Source organism: Erythrolamprus reginae, chromosome 1, assembly GCF_031021105.1.
Source record: "Erythrolamprus reginae isolate rEryReg1 chromosome 1, rEryReg1.hap1, whole genome shotgun sequence".
Lineage (NCBI taxonomy): Eukaryota > Metazoa > Chordata > Lepidosauria > Squamata > Dipsadidae > Erythrolamprus > Erythrolamprus reginae.
The window spans coordinates 6,261,389-6,278,030 of NC_091950.1; the positions used below are offsets into that span (position 1 = coordinate 6,261,389).

Sequence of the window (16,642 nt, forward strand, 5' to 3'; positions counted from 1 at the left end):
AAGACTCAGATAAATTTAACAGTCTAGTTATCTAATTATCCATTATATAATTCTAATCACATTTTTAAAATTATTATTTTTTCCCCGCTAAAAAACATACATCACATACATCAATACAACTTAGTAAATATATATCATCTCCTGAATATTATTAATACTTAATTTCATATCTATTACTCTCAGCATATGTTATTAATCTTATGCTACCTCCTTTCTCTAATTTCGTCACCTGATTTACACAGATTATTTCATTCTCCAATTTAATTTTAACACAATTGCTTACTTCCTCTGCTAATTGTTTTCTCTTGCTTAATAAATCTAATCCATTTATTCCCTTACTTCTTACTCATCATTCATTTTAAACCCTATTTTCTCAAAATTAAATGCCCCCACATTACTTATTTTCAAAAATGAAATATCAGTTCATATTAAATTGTTTACATCTTATATATAACTAATGTGTCAGCCTAGCTGCATCTCTTCCTATCTTCAACTGTGTTTCAGCTGTCATAAGCAATGGGGTGGTGGTGGAGGGAGGTGTTTGGGTATTGGAAGGGGGGAGTCTGCTGGAGGAGGCCGGGAAAGTTTTGTTTCTCATGAGAAGGGGGGGATGAAAGGGGTCAGCTGCAAGCTGGCACAGTTACGCTTATCAACAGAGAAACATTAAGCCAGACATTCCAAGAACGTGACGTGCCGGCAAAGATGCATCCACCTGACGAAGATGGACAATGGGGATTGGGTGAATTGCCAAGGGGAGTGTTGGGGTTACTTTGTAATAGGCATCTCTCATGCCATTTTTTCTGTAGTATTGAAATGTTGCCTGAATGCGATTTGCATGGAAAATGTATATCTCCTGCCCATCATGAAGGACATGTTGGCTTATATGGGGAAAGGGATTTTTTTTAACCAAACTAGAGCTGGGGTGGTGCAGCAGGTAGAGTGCTGTACTGCAGGCCACTGAAGCTGACTGTAGATCTGTAGGTCAGCGGTTCAAATCTCATCACCGGCTCAAGGTTGACTCAGCCTTCCATCCTTCCAAGGTGGGTAAAATGAGGACCCGGATTGTGGGGGCAATAGGCTGAATTTGTTAAAAAGTTCTATTGCTAACATGTTGTAAACCGCCCTGAGTCTAAGGAGAAAGGCGGCACTAAAAAATCGAATAAATAAAAATAAATAAATAAACTAGATTTACTTGAGGTGTACTACCGGGTTCAAATTAAAGAAGGAGACGAATGGGCCCCACATACACAAAAGAAGCTACAGAGTTTTGTGAACATTGATAGTGAATGAAAATCATCATACCAAAAAAATCCTTTGATGAAAACAACTAAAGTGGTCAACTGTCTGGGAGGAAATGAATATCTATATTTTTAATATCTAGTTTCAAAGTTCATCACTAGAACCTCAATCAGGAAAAATGGTATTAATGCAAAACAAAAAGGTGACTGATTGTTCCTGATTAACAGAAACTTTATGATTAATCACATCAACTGATTTTCAATTATTTAATGACAATGCTCCTCTTATTTCATGTTTTAGAAGTGAGATCAAATACAAAAAAGGCCAAACCAAAATAAAAGTTTCAGAGATTCTAGTGCCTCATTATATTCTCTCGACAATTCAGATTCGGTCTTAGGAGAATAATGTAGCATTTTGGGAAAAAGATGCAAACCAAAAGACCAGCCCCAGAGGCCAAGATAGAGAAGATCTCTACAGCCACCATGGATTTTCCTTTGGTGCTCAGATAGGTAGGAAGGAAGGTGATCCAAACACAGCAAAAGACCAGCATACTAAAAGTAATGAACTTGGCTTCGTTAAAGCTGTCGGGCAATTTTCTAGCCAGAAAGGCTACCATGAAACTTATGAGGGCCAAGAAACCCAGGTAGGCCAGCACTGTGTAAAACATTGAAGCTGAACCTTCATTACATTCCCAGATAGTTTCTCCTACCAAGGAGTGGAAGTCAAAATTGGGAAATGGGGGAGAGGTTACCAGCCAGGTGGCACAAAGAACTGCTTGGACAAGGGGAGAGGCTATGACAATGGAGTTGGTCATTGGTTTTCCTAAGAATTTCCTTGCCCTGTTCCCTGGCTTGGTAGCCATGAAGGCCAGAACCACCATGACAGTTTTTGCCAAGATGGAGGAAACTGCAAGAGAAAAGAGAATGGAAAAAGCAGTTTGTCGTAAGAGACAGGTGAGATTCCTGGGTCGACCAATGAAGAGGAAGGAGCAGAGGAAGCAGAACAGTAGAGAAACCAGGAGGATGTAGGTGAGATCTCGGTTGTTGGCCTTGACAATTGGTGTGTCATGATGTTTATAGAAAATTATCAGTACTGAAGATGTGATCAGAGAAAGGAAAAGAGCCAGAGAAGCCAAAATGTATCCTAGGGTCTCTTGATAGACAAGGAAGTGGATCTTCTTGGCAATGCATTGGTTCTTGTCCTTGTTGGGATATTGATCTTCTGGGCATGGGTCACAGTGGGCTGCATCTGAAAATAAGAATTTTTGTGTCAGGATCATTTACTTTTTGTCTACAGGAGCATTATCCCTCCTGAAGGATTGACATGCCGGTCCCTTTTTGCTCTGGCCAACCCATAAATGATGTGAATAGTGACAGCATCTTTAATCTTTAATCTTTTTCTCTCTCACTTGAAACTGAAACCACCAGAAGATGAATGCATCTATCAGTCAGGAATTCTATTTTATTATTCTATTTTACATTTACATTGTTGGTTATCTCTCGCTCTGTAGGAGAGGACCAGGCTGAGGCTGAGAAAGGGGTCAAATGCATCATCAATCTGGAGTCTTCTCATATCCACAAGAGATCTAAGTCCAGCCCACCTTGAATTCCATGGACTCCTATCAACCGCCAATTTGCTTTGACCATTAGTAGTTCACATTCTTGTAGTGAGCTAAAGATTGCAGTTATATTGCCATCTTTATATCAGTGTTGAAATCCAATTTTTTTACTGCTGGTTCTGTGGGCGTGGTGTGGTGGACATAGTGTGTCTTTGTCGGCATGACATGGAAAGGATACTGCAAAATCTCCACTCCTGGAGAGAGGATACTAAAAAATCTCCATTTCCATGTGCAGCGGCAGCCAATCTTAAGTTGCATTAACAGAGCGACACAATCTATGACTAGGAAGGTACTAATACCTCTCTATAAATCCTTCGTTAGACCTCAAGTATTGCATCCAGTTTTGGTGATCACACTACAAAAAAGACATTGAAACCCTAGAGAGACTGCAGGAGAGAGCAAACAGGGTAATAAGGGGACTGGATATGAAGAAATGTTGCAAGAACTGAGCATGGCCAGTCTGGCAAAGAGAAGAATCAGGGCTGACATGATAACAGTGTTCCAATACTTAAGCACCAATCACAGAGAGGAGGGGGTCAGGCTGTTTTCCCAAACACCAGAAGGCCATACAAGGAATAGTCTGCGGAGAGGGGTGGCATAAAAATCTAATAAATCTAATAAATCTAATAAATAAATAATGCCTGAATGCTGACCAAAGAGAGATTCAATCTCGATATAAGGAGGAATTTATGATGGTGAGAGTGATCAACCAGTGGAACAGCTTGCCAGCAGAGGTTGTGAGAGCTCCAACACTTGAATCTTTCAAGAGGAGACTAGTGTTAGCTAACCAAAATGGCATTCTGAGAAATAAAACAATTCCATGCCTGTGCTTCTCACTGAGTAGGATTTATTAATGACCATGTCTGGATTTGACTGGAATCATTCCAAGCCTGAGTCCCTTAGCTTACATCCAGGTCAAAGCCCCATCTCACATCCCCACACCCACAAGTGCAGTCATGAGGGCCAATCCTATGCAGGATTGGGGGGGGCATGGAGCTAGCCATTCCAGGGGAAGGAGGGATCGCTGCTTAGTAGCGATTCCTTCTTCCGGCTCCATGAGCTCAACCCAAGGTACTGGTGATGAGTGTAATTCTGGCCCTGGACTTAGGCTGCTGCTACTCAATGCCAGGTCGGTGGTAAATAAAGCTCTCCTGATTCCTTCCTGTGTTTGTTACTATGGCATCTGGAGAAAGGAATGTGTGGAGGCATCTCTCTCTCTCTCACTCTCAAGCTGTGTCAGGCCAAACTTGGACTTCTCAAAATTATTATTATTATTTATATTTGTATGCCAACCCTCTCCATAGACTCAGGGTGGAATATGACTTTGGGTCTGAAAACTAGACTGTCATTTGTCTGAAATGGTGTAGGGACTCCTGCTTAGGAAGGGTGGGGGTGGATTACATGACCTACTAGGTCCCTTCCAATCACTGTTTCCTGTAAGCTGCAAGGCTGTGTGACCAGGTCTGCCTCTTCCCTGCGCTGCCCCTGTCAAACTGAAAAAGCTGAATTATACGTACCGATATTGCCTATCTGGACTTCAGCAAAGTCTTTGATACAGTTCCAAATAAAGAGGTGATAGATAAATTAGTGAAGATTGGACTTAATCCCTGGAAAGTTCAGTGGATTTGCAGCTGGCTGAAGCGTAGACATCAGAGAGTTGTTGTTAATGGCGAGAATTCTGAGCAGAGACTGGTTACAAGGGTCTGTTCTGGGACCTATTCTTTTTAATATGTTTGTGAGTGACATAAGGGAAAGTTTGGTAGGGAAGGTTTGCCTATTTGTCGATGACTCTAAACTGTGCAATAGGGATGATATTCCTGGTGGCGTCTATAATATGGCAAATTATTTAGGGTTACTAGATAAATGGTCAAAGCAATGGTAACTGCAGAGAAGGATTTATGGGTAGTGATTTCTGACAGTCTCAAAATGGGTGAACAGTGTGGTCAGGCAGTAGGGAAAACAAGTAGAATGCTTGGTTGCATAGCTAGAGGTATAACAAGCAGGAAGAGGGAGAGTGCGATCCCGCTATATAGAGAGCTGGTGAGACCACATTTAGAATACTGTGTTCAATTCTGGGGACCTCACCTAAAAAAACATATTGACAAAAATGAACAGGTCCAAAGACGGGCTACAAGAATGGTGGAAGGTCTTAAGCATAAAATGTATCAGGAAAGACTTAATGAACTCAATCTGTATAGTCTGGATGACAGAAGGAAAAGGGGGGACATGATCCGAACATTTAAATATGTTAAAGGTTTAAATAAGGTTCAGGAGGGAAGTGTTTTTAATAGGAAAGTGAACACAAGAACAAGGGGACACAATCTGAAGTTAGTTGGGGGAAAGATCAAAGGCAACATGAGAAAATATTATTTTACTGAAAGAGTAGTAGATCCTTGGAACAAACTTCCAGCAGACGTGGTTGGTAAATCTACAGTAACTGAATTTAAACATGCCTGGGATAAACATATATCCATCCTAAGATAAAATACAGGAAATAGTAAAAGAGCAGACTAGATGGACCATGAGGTCTTTTTCTGCCGTCAATCTTCTATGTTTCTATGAGAGTTTCCTGTTTGTTTGTTTGTTTGTTTGTTTGTTTCTCTGTCTGTTTGTCTGTCTGTCTTTCTGTTTGTTTGTTTGTTTGTTTGTTTGTTTGTTTGTTTGGACTTCTTTCGAACCTCATACGAAGTAATTTGACCAGCAAATGTACAGTATCTCATTTTTTAAAAATGTAGTATGCAAGTTACTCCATGTACCCACTGCATGAATAAGCAAAACTATAGAATACTTAAAACTTTAATCCAGAGGTCTTCAAATTTGGCAATTTTAAGATCTTTGGACGTCAGCTTCCAGAATTCTGGGAGTTGAAGTTCACAAGTCTTAAAATTGCGATGTTTGGGGATATCTGACTTAAATAAAGCATCTCCTTCCAAAGTAGTAATTCTTAATTTATGGTGAACATAATTTTGCAACATTTTGTACAGCCTATTTAATGGGTCATAGAGAGAGGAAAGTATAACATTCCTTATTTTTCTCTGTGATCTTTGGAATGTTCCCATCAGAGCTCGGCTGCTAGGGTGGAACGGTGATGTGTGCTTGCCCTCATGGTTCTGAGTGCTAGCGGAGCCAAGCACAATTATGCTACTGTACCTGGGCAGATAGCAAAATCATGCACGGACATGACCTACGTGTCTGCGCATAATTTTGCTACCTGCCCATGTGCATTAGCATAATTGTGCTGGACTCTGCTACCACTCAGAGTCACGGGGGTGAGCACACGTCACTGTTCCACATTAGCAGCCCACTTCTGGTTCCCATGCAGAAAATACAAGTCTATTAATTCTCTATAAAAATTATAATTCATTAATATACATAAGCTGAAACCACATTCCCTCAATGTGCACAGAAATCACATTCTTTCTTCTAGGTTTGTATCCCCATTGTTTTCCAGAACCTGAAACAGTTATGCACAGAGATCATTATGTTTACAGGAAAAGTGAAACTAATATTATGAATTTTAGAAACATAGAAACATAGAAGTCTAACGGCAGAAAAAGACCTCATGGTCCATCTAGTGTGCCCTTATACTATTTTCTGTATTTTATCTTAGGATGGATATATGTTTATCCCAGGCATGTTTAAATTCAGTTACTGTGGATTTATCTACCACGTCTGCTGGAAGTTTGTTCCAAGGATCTACTACTCTTTCAGTAAAATAAGATTTTCTCATGTTGCTTTTGATCTTTCCCCCAACTAACTTCAGATTGTGTCCCCTTGTTCTTGTGTTCACTTTCCTATTAAAAACACTTCCCTCCTGGACCTTATTTAACCCTTTAATATATTTAAATGTTTCGATCATGTCCCCCCTTTTCCTTCTGTCCTCCAGACTATACAGATTGAGTTCATTAAGTCTTTCCTGATACGTTTTATGCTTAACACCTTCCACCATTCTTGTAGCCCGTCTTTGGACCCGTTCAATTTTGTCAATATCTTTTTGTAGCTGAGGTCTCCAGAACTGAACACAGTATTCCAAATGTGGTCTCACCAGCATTCTATATAGCGGGATCATAATCTCCCTCTTCCTGCTTGTTATACCTCTAGCTAGGCAGCAAGCATCCTACTTGCTTTCCCTACTGCCTGACTGCACTGTTCACCCATTTTGAGACTGTCAGAAATCACTACCCCTAATTCCTTTTATTCTGAAGTATTTGCTAACACAGAACTGCCAATGCAATACTCAGATTGAGGATTCCTTTTCCCCAAGTGCATTATTTTACATTTGGAAACATTAAACTGCAGTTTCCATTGCTTTGACCATTTATCTAGTAAAGCTAAATCATTTACCATATTACAGACGCCTCCAGGAATATCAACCCTATTGCACACTTTAGAGTCATCGGCAAATAGGCAAACCTTCCCTACCAAACCTTCCCCTATGTCACTCACAAACATATTAAAAAGAATAGGACCCAGAACAGACCCTTGTGGCACACCGCTTGTAACCTGACTCAGCTCAGAATACTCGCCGTTAATAACTCTCTGATGTCTACGCTTCAGCCAGCTGCAAAGCCATTGAACTATCCAGGGATTAAGTCCAATCTTCACTAATTTATCTATCAGCTCTTTATGTAGAACCGTATCAAAGGCTTTGCTGAAGTCCAGGTAGGCAATATCCACGGCACCACCTTCATCCAACACCTTTGTGACATAGTCAAAGAAATCAATGAGATTAGTCTGACATGATTTGCCTTCAGTAAAGCCAATTTTTTCCCATATACAGTGATACCTCTACTTAAGAACTTCATTCGTTCCATGACCAGATTCTTAAATGGAAAGGTTTGTAAGTAGAAGTAATTTTTCCCATAGGAATCAATGTAAAAGCAGATAATGCATGCAAACCCATTAGAAGAGAAATAAAAGCTCGGAATTTGGGTGGGAGAGGAGGAGGAAAAAGAGGAGGAGGACAGTCGCTGCCAAAGGAAGAAGGTGAGGTGAGGGGAATCAAAAAAATCCAAAACTTTAAGGCTTAAAAAAAAAGAGGGACTCTGAGGCAGCGAGAAGGAGAAGGAGGACTCGCCTCCCATACACCCGACAATAGGCTGCCTCCCATACATTGTGCCAGAGAGAGAAACACAGGTGGGCGAGAGGGGGGAACCTCCCGCTCCTTTGACCGAAAGGCAGCTGCTCCTGCGACCTGCTTCCTCTTCCTTCCCATGCTGAAGGGATCCCATCTCCTCTCGCTCACTCACTTTGTAGTCGGCGCCTTTCCTTCACTGCGTTGACTCCTCGGTTTGGCTGAAGCCGAGTTGATCCAGCTGGGGTGAAGCGCCCCCCCCCCTTTGCCTTTCCACACCCAGATGCTCCGGGAAGCAACCTCACGCAGGGTGTATGGGAGGCAGCGCGAGGGAGTCACCACAGCGATGTGGTTTATTCCTTCTCCAAGTACCCAGAGAAAGGGAAACAATCTGTTCACTCTTGGCTTTCCAGAGTGAAGGGAGCGTTTCTTTTCTCTGGGCACTGGCAGAGGTTTATTTCTTCTCCAAGTACCCAGGGAAAGGAAAATGCTTCATTTGGTCTGGACTGCCAAAGCCTCCTTAAGCACCACTGAAAGGCTCCTCTGGCAGCCCAGAAAAGCCTGAGATGGCTGGGATTAAAGGGGGAATGGCAGGAAACTGGCTGGGCCTTCGTGCCACTCTCAAATTTCCTGGGCTCAGGTTCTTAAGTAGAAAATAGTTCTTAAGAAGAAGCAAAAAAACCTTAAACACCTGGTTCTTATCTAGAAAAGTTCTTAAGTAGAGGTGTTCTTAGGTAGAGATACCACTTTCCATCTAATTTGAAGTTATTGTACTGATTGACTATAATAGTATTTGCGCAGTCAGATCTAGGGCATTTCTGGATGTGAGAAACTATAAGATAAGACAGACTTTCAGTGATTAACCATGTACATTACCATAAACACCATGCAAATATTGAAGACATGCAGTATTATAAGTGATACTTATATATAACAATTTTAATTAAGCAGGTACGTTGAATAAAGATAACTAAGTTTCAAACAACATTAATTTTGTTGTTGTCTTGGGTGACATCTGAGAAACAAATTAAGGATTTAATGCTGCTCAGACATTAAATCCTTCTGCCTACCCTGAAAAAAAATGTAGAGGGAACATTGCCTTCCAAGTCTAACAATTGAATCTAATTGAATCTAACAAAAGCGACAAAATCAACACCTTTTCCATTGAATGGCTTCCTTGCTCTTGGAAGGTTGATATTTGAAAGTTGAAAGTTGCTCTACCTGTCTGATTAGAAAATGTCCCCTCTGGGCAAGCATCACACTGATAGCAGCAAACTGGCTTTCCCTCTGGAACTCTTCTCCTCTCTCCTGCCTGGCACCTTTTCATGCTACACCTGGCAAAGGGCACCTTCTGGAAGAGAAAAGAGAAAGAGAGGGTTATTTGATCACAGGATTGCAGGGGGTTTGCACTGGTCATAATTTTGAGCATCAGGCATAACTAACATTCAGTTAGTGCTGACATAACTTCAAATAACACCTGGCAAATGGTTCTGTTGAAAATGACTATACAGTAGTCCCTCGCTATACCGCACTTCACCTACTGCGGCTTCACTTCATCGCAGGTTTCTGAGGAAGTCGATCGGCAGATTTAAACAGCCCGCCGAATTCGATCAGCAGGGTTTTTAAAAAAAAAAATAAAATCTAAAATTGTAAATACTGTATTTAAATACTGTATCTAAAATAAATACTGTGTGGGAAGGGTTTATAAACACTTAAAACAATGAAAACTTACCAAACAATTACAATATAAATACTTAAATAAGTACTATCAGTCGATAAATTCCTCATCACGGATTTCACCTATCACGGCCAGGTCTGGAACGTAACACCAGTGATAGGTGAGGGACTACTGTACACTTGTACTGTTCGGGTCGTATACAATCTGGACCAAAAATGGTTTATTTTAGGTACTTATATTTGGTCTTTTTAAAAACATTTTTCACTGGGATGCTAATTTGAACTTTTCTGAACACAATACAAGTAAAATGGAGATGAAAATATTAATGCTTATATTTTTATTTTTCTCGTAAATGTCCGCTCCTATCGTTTTTGCTACATTTTTCCAATTTATAGACAGTTTAGCCTGCAAACTGCATACAATTTTGCTATATTTGGTGGTGGATTACTTGTTTGTACATTTCTGAACATAATGAAATGAAAATTGAACTGAAAAAATTGATGCTTATTTGTTTATTTTGCTCATAAATGGGCAGCCCATCCCCCATTTTTTCAAGCATGTCACTTTATAAATTTTTCTAGGCCCCTAAATAAAAATATTTTCAATAATTTAGGCATTGAATTACTAGATTGAACATTTCTGAACATAATGAAATGAAAATTGAACTGGAAAAAATGATGCTTATTGGTTTATTTTGCTCAGAAACGGACCCCAACAGGGTGTGCTCAATTTTTTCAGGTTATATAAAAATTATGTTGTTAATTTCAAAATTACATGCTTGTTTTTAGTAAAATGGATTTATTTCATAAAATGAACTGTCTGGCCATTATGTACTTGCTTTTCAAAAGGATATTCCAAATATTTTCTGCCAAATCTATATAAAAACTGAAAATAATGGAAAACAGCAAGGCCGCAGCCCTATTTCTGAGCAAAAAAACCAAATAAGCAACACATCTTTCAGCTGTGGCGAGGGGGGCGTTCGCCCAGGTTCACCTGGTGCACCAGTTGCGGCCCTATTTGGATCGGGAGTCACTGCTCACAGTCACTCATGCCCTCATCACCTCGAGGCTCGGCTACTGTAATGCTCTCTACATGGGGCTACCTTTGAAAAGTGTTAGGAAACTTCAGATCGTGCAGAATGCAGCTGCGAGAGCAATCATGGGCTTCCCTAAATATGCCCATGTCACACCAACACTCCGCAGTCTGCATTGGTTGCCTATCAGTTTCCGGTCACAATTCAAAGTGTTGGTTATGACCTATAAAACCCTTCATGGCACTGGGCCAGGTTATCTCCGGGACCGCCTTCTGCTGCATGAATCCCAGCGACCAATTAGGTCCCACAGAGTGGGCCTTATCCGGGTCCCATCAACTAAACAGTGTCGTTTGGTGGGACCCAGGGGAAGAGCCTTCTCTGTGGCGGTCCTGGCCCTCTGGTACCAACTCCCCCCAGAGATTAGAATAGCCCCCACCCTTCTTGCTTTTCGTAAACTTCTTAAAACCCACCTCTGTCGTCAGGCATGGGGGAATTAAGATATTCTTTCCCCCTAGGCTTCTACAATTTATGTATGGTACATTTGTATGCATGATTGGTTTTAAAATAAGGGTTTTTAGCTACTATAGTATTGGATTGTTGCATGTTGTTTTTACCACTGTTGGTAGCCGCCCCGAGTCTAGGGAGAGGGGCGGCATACAAATCCAATAAAATGAAATGAAATTGTTTCAGTTCAATTTTTATATCATTATGTTCAGAAATGTTCAATGTATCTTATCAATACCAAGGGAGAATAATGTTTTTGAGATTAAAAAAATAAAAAGCTGTAAAAAAAAATCACCCAAAATGGGGGGGGGGCCTGTTATGAGCCAAAATCCCAAATGAGCATCAATTGTTTCAGTTCAATTTTCATATCATTATGTTCAGAAATGTTCAAATTAGTATCCCAGTGAAAAAAGTTTTCAAAAGGTTGCATCTGGAAGGATTTAGAGCCTAAAACAAAGGTAAAGTGAAAATGATTGCACACAGATGGGGGGGGAGGCCCTATTTCTGAGCAAACCCCCCCCCAATAAGCATAACTTTTTTCAGTTCATTTCTATTTTTCTAATGATTAGGGATTTTCAAAATTGTGATCCAATGCAAAAAGGGGGAGGGAGTTTAAACTGGCAGCCTCTCGGTCAAAGGAGTGAGATAAAAATGAACAAAATTGCACAAAAACGATAGGGGTGGGCTTTTATGAGCAAAATAAACAAATAAGTAATGATTTTTTATAGCAAAATTGTACGCAAAGTTGTTAACCTCAAGTGCAGGTAATTCACCAAATTTCCTGATTTTGTAGACCTGTTTTCACTTTAGAAGGATGTTCAGCACCCCCAAGAGAAAGTGATTCATTTACTGAAGTTACAACATTTCTTGCCAGTTCACCTCTGTGGCCCAGATTATCGCATCAGAGTTAATGGTGAAATGCAAAAAGGGGGGAGGGGGTTTGAATTGGCAACCTCTCGGTCAAAGGAGTGAGATAAAAATGAACAAAATTGCACAAAGTGCTAGGGGTAGGCTTTTATGAGCAAAATAAACAAATAAGCAATATTTTTATAGCAAAATTGTATGCAGTTTGCAGGCTAAACTATCTATAAATTGGGGAATTTTTGCAAAAATGCTAGGGGTGGGCATTCATAAAAATATAAGCATTAATTTTTTCATCTCAATTTTACTCTCATTGTGTTGAGAAAAGTTCAAATTAGTATCCCAGTGAAAAAAGCTTTCAAAAAGACCAAATGTAAGTACTTAAATTAAACCTTTTTCGGTCCAGGTCATATACAACCCAAACAGTACAAGTGTGACTTTTTTTGCCCAGCAAAAACTAAGCCCCCCCCCCAATCCTCAAAAAACATTCTCAAAGAAAGAACCCCTCAAGTGATAAAAAGTCATGAGGTTTTGAGTTTCAAATATGCAGGGGAAATTCTTTAGAGGGTCTCAAACGTGACTCCGGGTCACATTCGACCCGAACAGAACAGCTTAAGAGAAAAAAGGGAACTGTTTGAGGTCACCTAGGCAAAGAATAAACCACATTTCCACATTCCTGTTTTTCTGTTGAGAATGTCTCAACTCTGGATCTTGAACCTCAAAGTGCACAGCGAAGATTGTTACATTGAGATACAGCTTTTATAAAACCCAGAATGATGAAGAATGGTCCATGGAAGAGAAAGTGATTAATTTCCTGAATTTACAACAATTCTTTCCAGTTCACCTTTGTGGCCCAGATAATCGCATCAGAGTTAATGGTGAAATCCTGGCCTGGAGCAGCCCTGGAATCCTTGTGCCCAACTTTCACAGGGACTAAATGTTTTTTGGGGTGGACAACCCAGTTGACGATATCATGATGAGCAGATCCCAGTCCATTTTCTGAGATGAAAACTTCATCTCCCGCACTGTTGTTGAAGCGGACATTCCTCAAATTGGAAAGAATCTGAAACAAAAGAGATCTTCAGAAATTGGGTGAATTATCTGAAGGGCAGAAATGAGATATCGTGGCTTCTATAATTTTCTGAGGTCATCATCTTAGCAAACAGATATATATATATATATACCTGAAAAGCTCCAGTTGGTGCTTTGGTTGAAACCAGTCAGGGGCTCCTCCCTCCACAAAGGGAGGAAACCGTCTGGGTAGTGGAAATGACCCAGGAATGGCAGAACCGACAAATTAATGGCAAAAATCGCTGGTTTTTTGCTTTTGTGCATGTATTGAAGCCAAATCTCGCATGAGGCATGCCTGGGCATGTGGGGGAGGTGCCTGCGCTGGCTGTCAAGGACCGTCTGGATAGGGAGGTAAGTGGCAGCCCAACACTGGTTGAAATGTGAGCAATCAGGGGTATAGCAATATTTGGCTATATTAGTTCAACAGTAATTTCAGATATAAATATAAGAAACTTCCTCAATATTGATTATGGACTGGATTAAATGTCTCAGAGATTACCTGCCATGGCTCCACATTTGAGATCCTCTTTCCAAACTTCAGCATGGCTGGTCGTGCTCCTGATCCATAAATTGCATGCAATGCATGTGCCACAGCATAAATAGCGTTGTAGATATTGTAACTTTCACCTCTCATCCTTATTTCAAAAACAAAATCCGGAATATCCTCAAAACTCTCCTTTCCTGTACATTGTTCTTTCCCTTTTGGGGGGACCTTGCCTGGTTGGGGGATATGGCACTCAAAGAGTGTTTCCCACCAATTCTGGAGAAAGCTGGCCCCTTCTTTGATCAAATGGTATAAAGACAAGATAAAGTGGCTGAATTCTGAGGCATCACCACTGTGTTCCCTAAACTGCAAAGCCCCATGTAAATTCTTTAAACCTTCAGAAATGTCTCCAACCAGAGTAAATTTCCAATGAGATGTTAGGACCCAAACAGTTTTAAGTGATATCTTTCCATGTTTTACAAAATAATTCAGAATTGACAAAAAACCTGCAATATCAGTGGAGTCTCCAAACAGAATAATAACTTCAGCTTTAAACAAAATTTTGAATCTTAATTGCTTTAATAAACCATTAAGTTGATCAGATTTCAGCCATTCAGTGAATGCCAGGCAGATCTCCTGCTCCTTCAGCATTGGCTTCAGAGTTGAGATGAAATGTCCTCCACTGTCATCTTCAGAGGTCAAAAGCCCCACCCAGTTCCACTGGAAATGCAGGAGCAGCTGAACTAAACCCACACACTGTGGAAAGTCACTGGGATTAATCCGGAAGAAGGAAGGATAAACTGGTCTGTATTCCTGAGGGAACTCAAAGCCAACACCAAGCTGGAGAAAGGGAGATTCCTCTTTCAAAGTCAAAGCAACATTTTGTGCAGACTTTAAGGAGTCACTATTGCATGCCTTTCTACCTATCAGTCAGACAGATTTACTTTGATTAAAGAAAGCTTTAGCTTATTCTCTTCCTAGGAAGAACTGCGACTTCCGTGTTCTTTTCTGGTTGCCACATGTCAGAAGCTGAGCAAAGAAGTTGTGAACCTGATACAAGTAATAAGTTGGAATAAAATGGTGGCTAAACTTTTATGAAAGTTACATTAGTTACATTAATTTTTCTTAGCAAGTACCGGTATAGTATTTCAGAGTTATTTCATTATCTATCTGTTTGAAGTTATATAAAAATATATATTGAAACATAAAATGTAAAAATCAATTCAATTCTAGGATAACCCCTGCAATAACATTGTTTTCATCCTGGACTTCTATGTAAGCTTTAATCCTGTATTCCGTGAAGCCCCCTTACCTGTGGGACCTTGTAGGTGCTGAAGATGGAGGCCATCTGCCTTGAGGATTCGGGTTGGTCACCTCCAATGACAGAGAGCAGAAGGTCCTGCCTGTCACATTTATAACCTGGAACCATTTGACCTCTTGTGGATAGAAAGGAGAGGCTGATTAAATAAATCTTTCTCTCCATCTGAACATTGTTACAAATGTGGAAGCCAAGTGTGATGTTGGGGAGGAGAACCAAATCTTTGTTGATCTCTGTGACTGCAAACACTAAGGCTAAGAACTGCTCGTATTTCTTCAGTATGGGTCTACAGTAAAAAAATAATAATTGGGAATGTTACAGGGAAAATGTGTGTGCTTTTTAAATTTGCCTAGCCATGTTTTTATGGTATTTGGAATAGCAAATCCCAGATTTCATTGAGCTTTTTTCATGGATGCTTTTTGATTGAACTTGTAAGGCAAAGGAGAAAGGTGAGGTGTTTCATTGGTCAATTCTTCTCACAATTAGGAAATTTCTCCTTAGTTCTAACTTGTTTCTCTTCTGGTTAGTTTTCTGCCATTGTTTCTTATCTTTGGTTCTTTGGAAAATAGTTCCATCCCCTTGTCTGTGTAGGAGCCCCTGAAATATTAGAACTGTGTTATCATGCCCCCCACCCACTTCTTTTCATTAAATAGTCATAACTCAATTCCTGTAACTGTCCTCCGTATGTTTTATCCTCCAGCCTCCTAATCATCTTTGTGGCTCTTCTCTTTATGCTTTCCAGAGTCTCATTTTTTTATTTAATTGTGATGATCAGAACTGGTCACCACAATACAAAATTGATCTTATTCTAATACCATACAATGAAAAATGACTAGATTTTTCTTTGAGTTTCCTACTATGCTTATCTGTCCATATTACCATTATGTCATTTTTTTTAGGTCAGCAGAATTTCAAATTTGTTGTCTCTTCTCACTTTTTTGGTGGCCTATCATCTTCCTGATGTAAGACTACAATGAGGTGAGAATTCTAGCCTGTTTTATGATGAAAGACAAGAAGTACACTACACATTGGAACAGGATTTCTAAATGGAATCCCTGAATCCAGAATACAATTAAAAAAATAATGCATCTTTCCCTGTCAGGTGAAACTTACAAAGCATGAAAATCAAGCTCAAATGGTTCTTTCTGAAAATCAGGGAAACTGCGGGACCAAATTTCCAGGGGAAAATTCCCACCAATAATGAGGTCACCAGGCCTGTAATAATGGTCTGTTACTGTAGGCTTGAAAAAATTCCTCCTCTTAGCAGTAGTTGGAGGCAAGAGGCAGAAGAGCAGCAGCAGGAAAGGCAAACGTTGCCAAATAAAGCCAGACATTACTGTCTTTCCTAAATCAGAAATCAAGGTTTGTGGAGAAGCTGAATTGCATGCATGAACAAAGAGAAAAGTGAGGAGAGTTGAGTCTCAACAAAACCAAGAATGATTCTTTTGAAGACATGACGGCAGAATCTGCCCCTAGTGGAGGAACTGGGAACATATTTATCTTGGAATAATTTGGGGGACAGAAATCCAGCGGGATACATTAAGAATTACTCTTTTGATAATTGTAAGGAATAGGTATTCTCCTATCTACTCAGCAAATGATTTTATTAAAACACCTGGCTGAGAAAAACATGTTTGTGTCTCTTGTTTAATTCCTAGGGCAAATAGTCTTGAGAATCAAGATGAAATTAGGTATTTGACCTACATGAAAGTGAGTCCCTAGAAGCAAGATGGAGTTTGGTCTGAACTATACGTTTATTTGG

At 40.1% G+C, this 16,642-nt stretch overlaps 1 protein-coding gene across 1 annotated transcript; it reads right to left on the bottom strand.

The window, feature by feature from the left end:
- Window positions 1–1,591: 1,591 nt before the first annotated feature.
- Window positions 1,592–14,991, bottom strand: LOC139162603 (vomeronasal type-2 receptor 26-like). The gene is made up of 5 exons (XM_070747276.1): window positions 14,875–14,991; window positions 13,578–14,402; window positions 12,852–13,070; window positions 9,153–9,282; window positions 1,592–2,487 (listed from the first exon to the last, which is right to left on the bottom strand). The coding sequence occupies exons 1-5, from the start codon at window positions 14,989–14,991 to the stop codon at window positions 1,592–1,594; spliced, it is 2,187 nt and encodes a 728-aa protein (XP_070603377.1).
- Window positions 14,992–16,642: the final 1,651 nt, after the last annotated feature.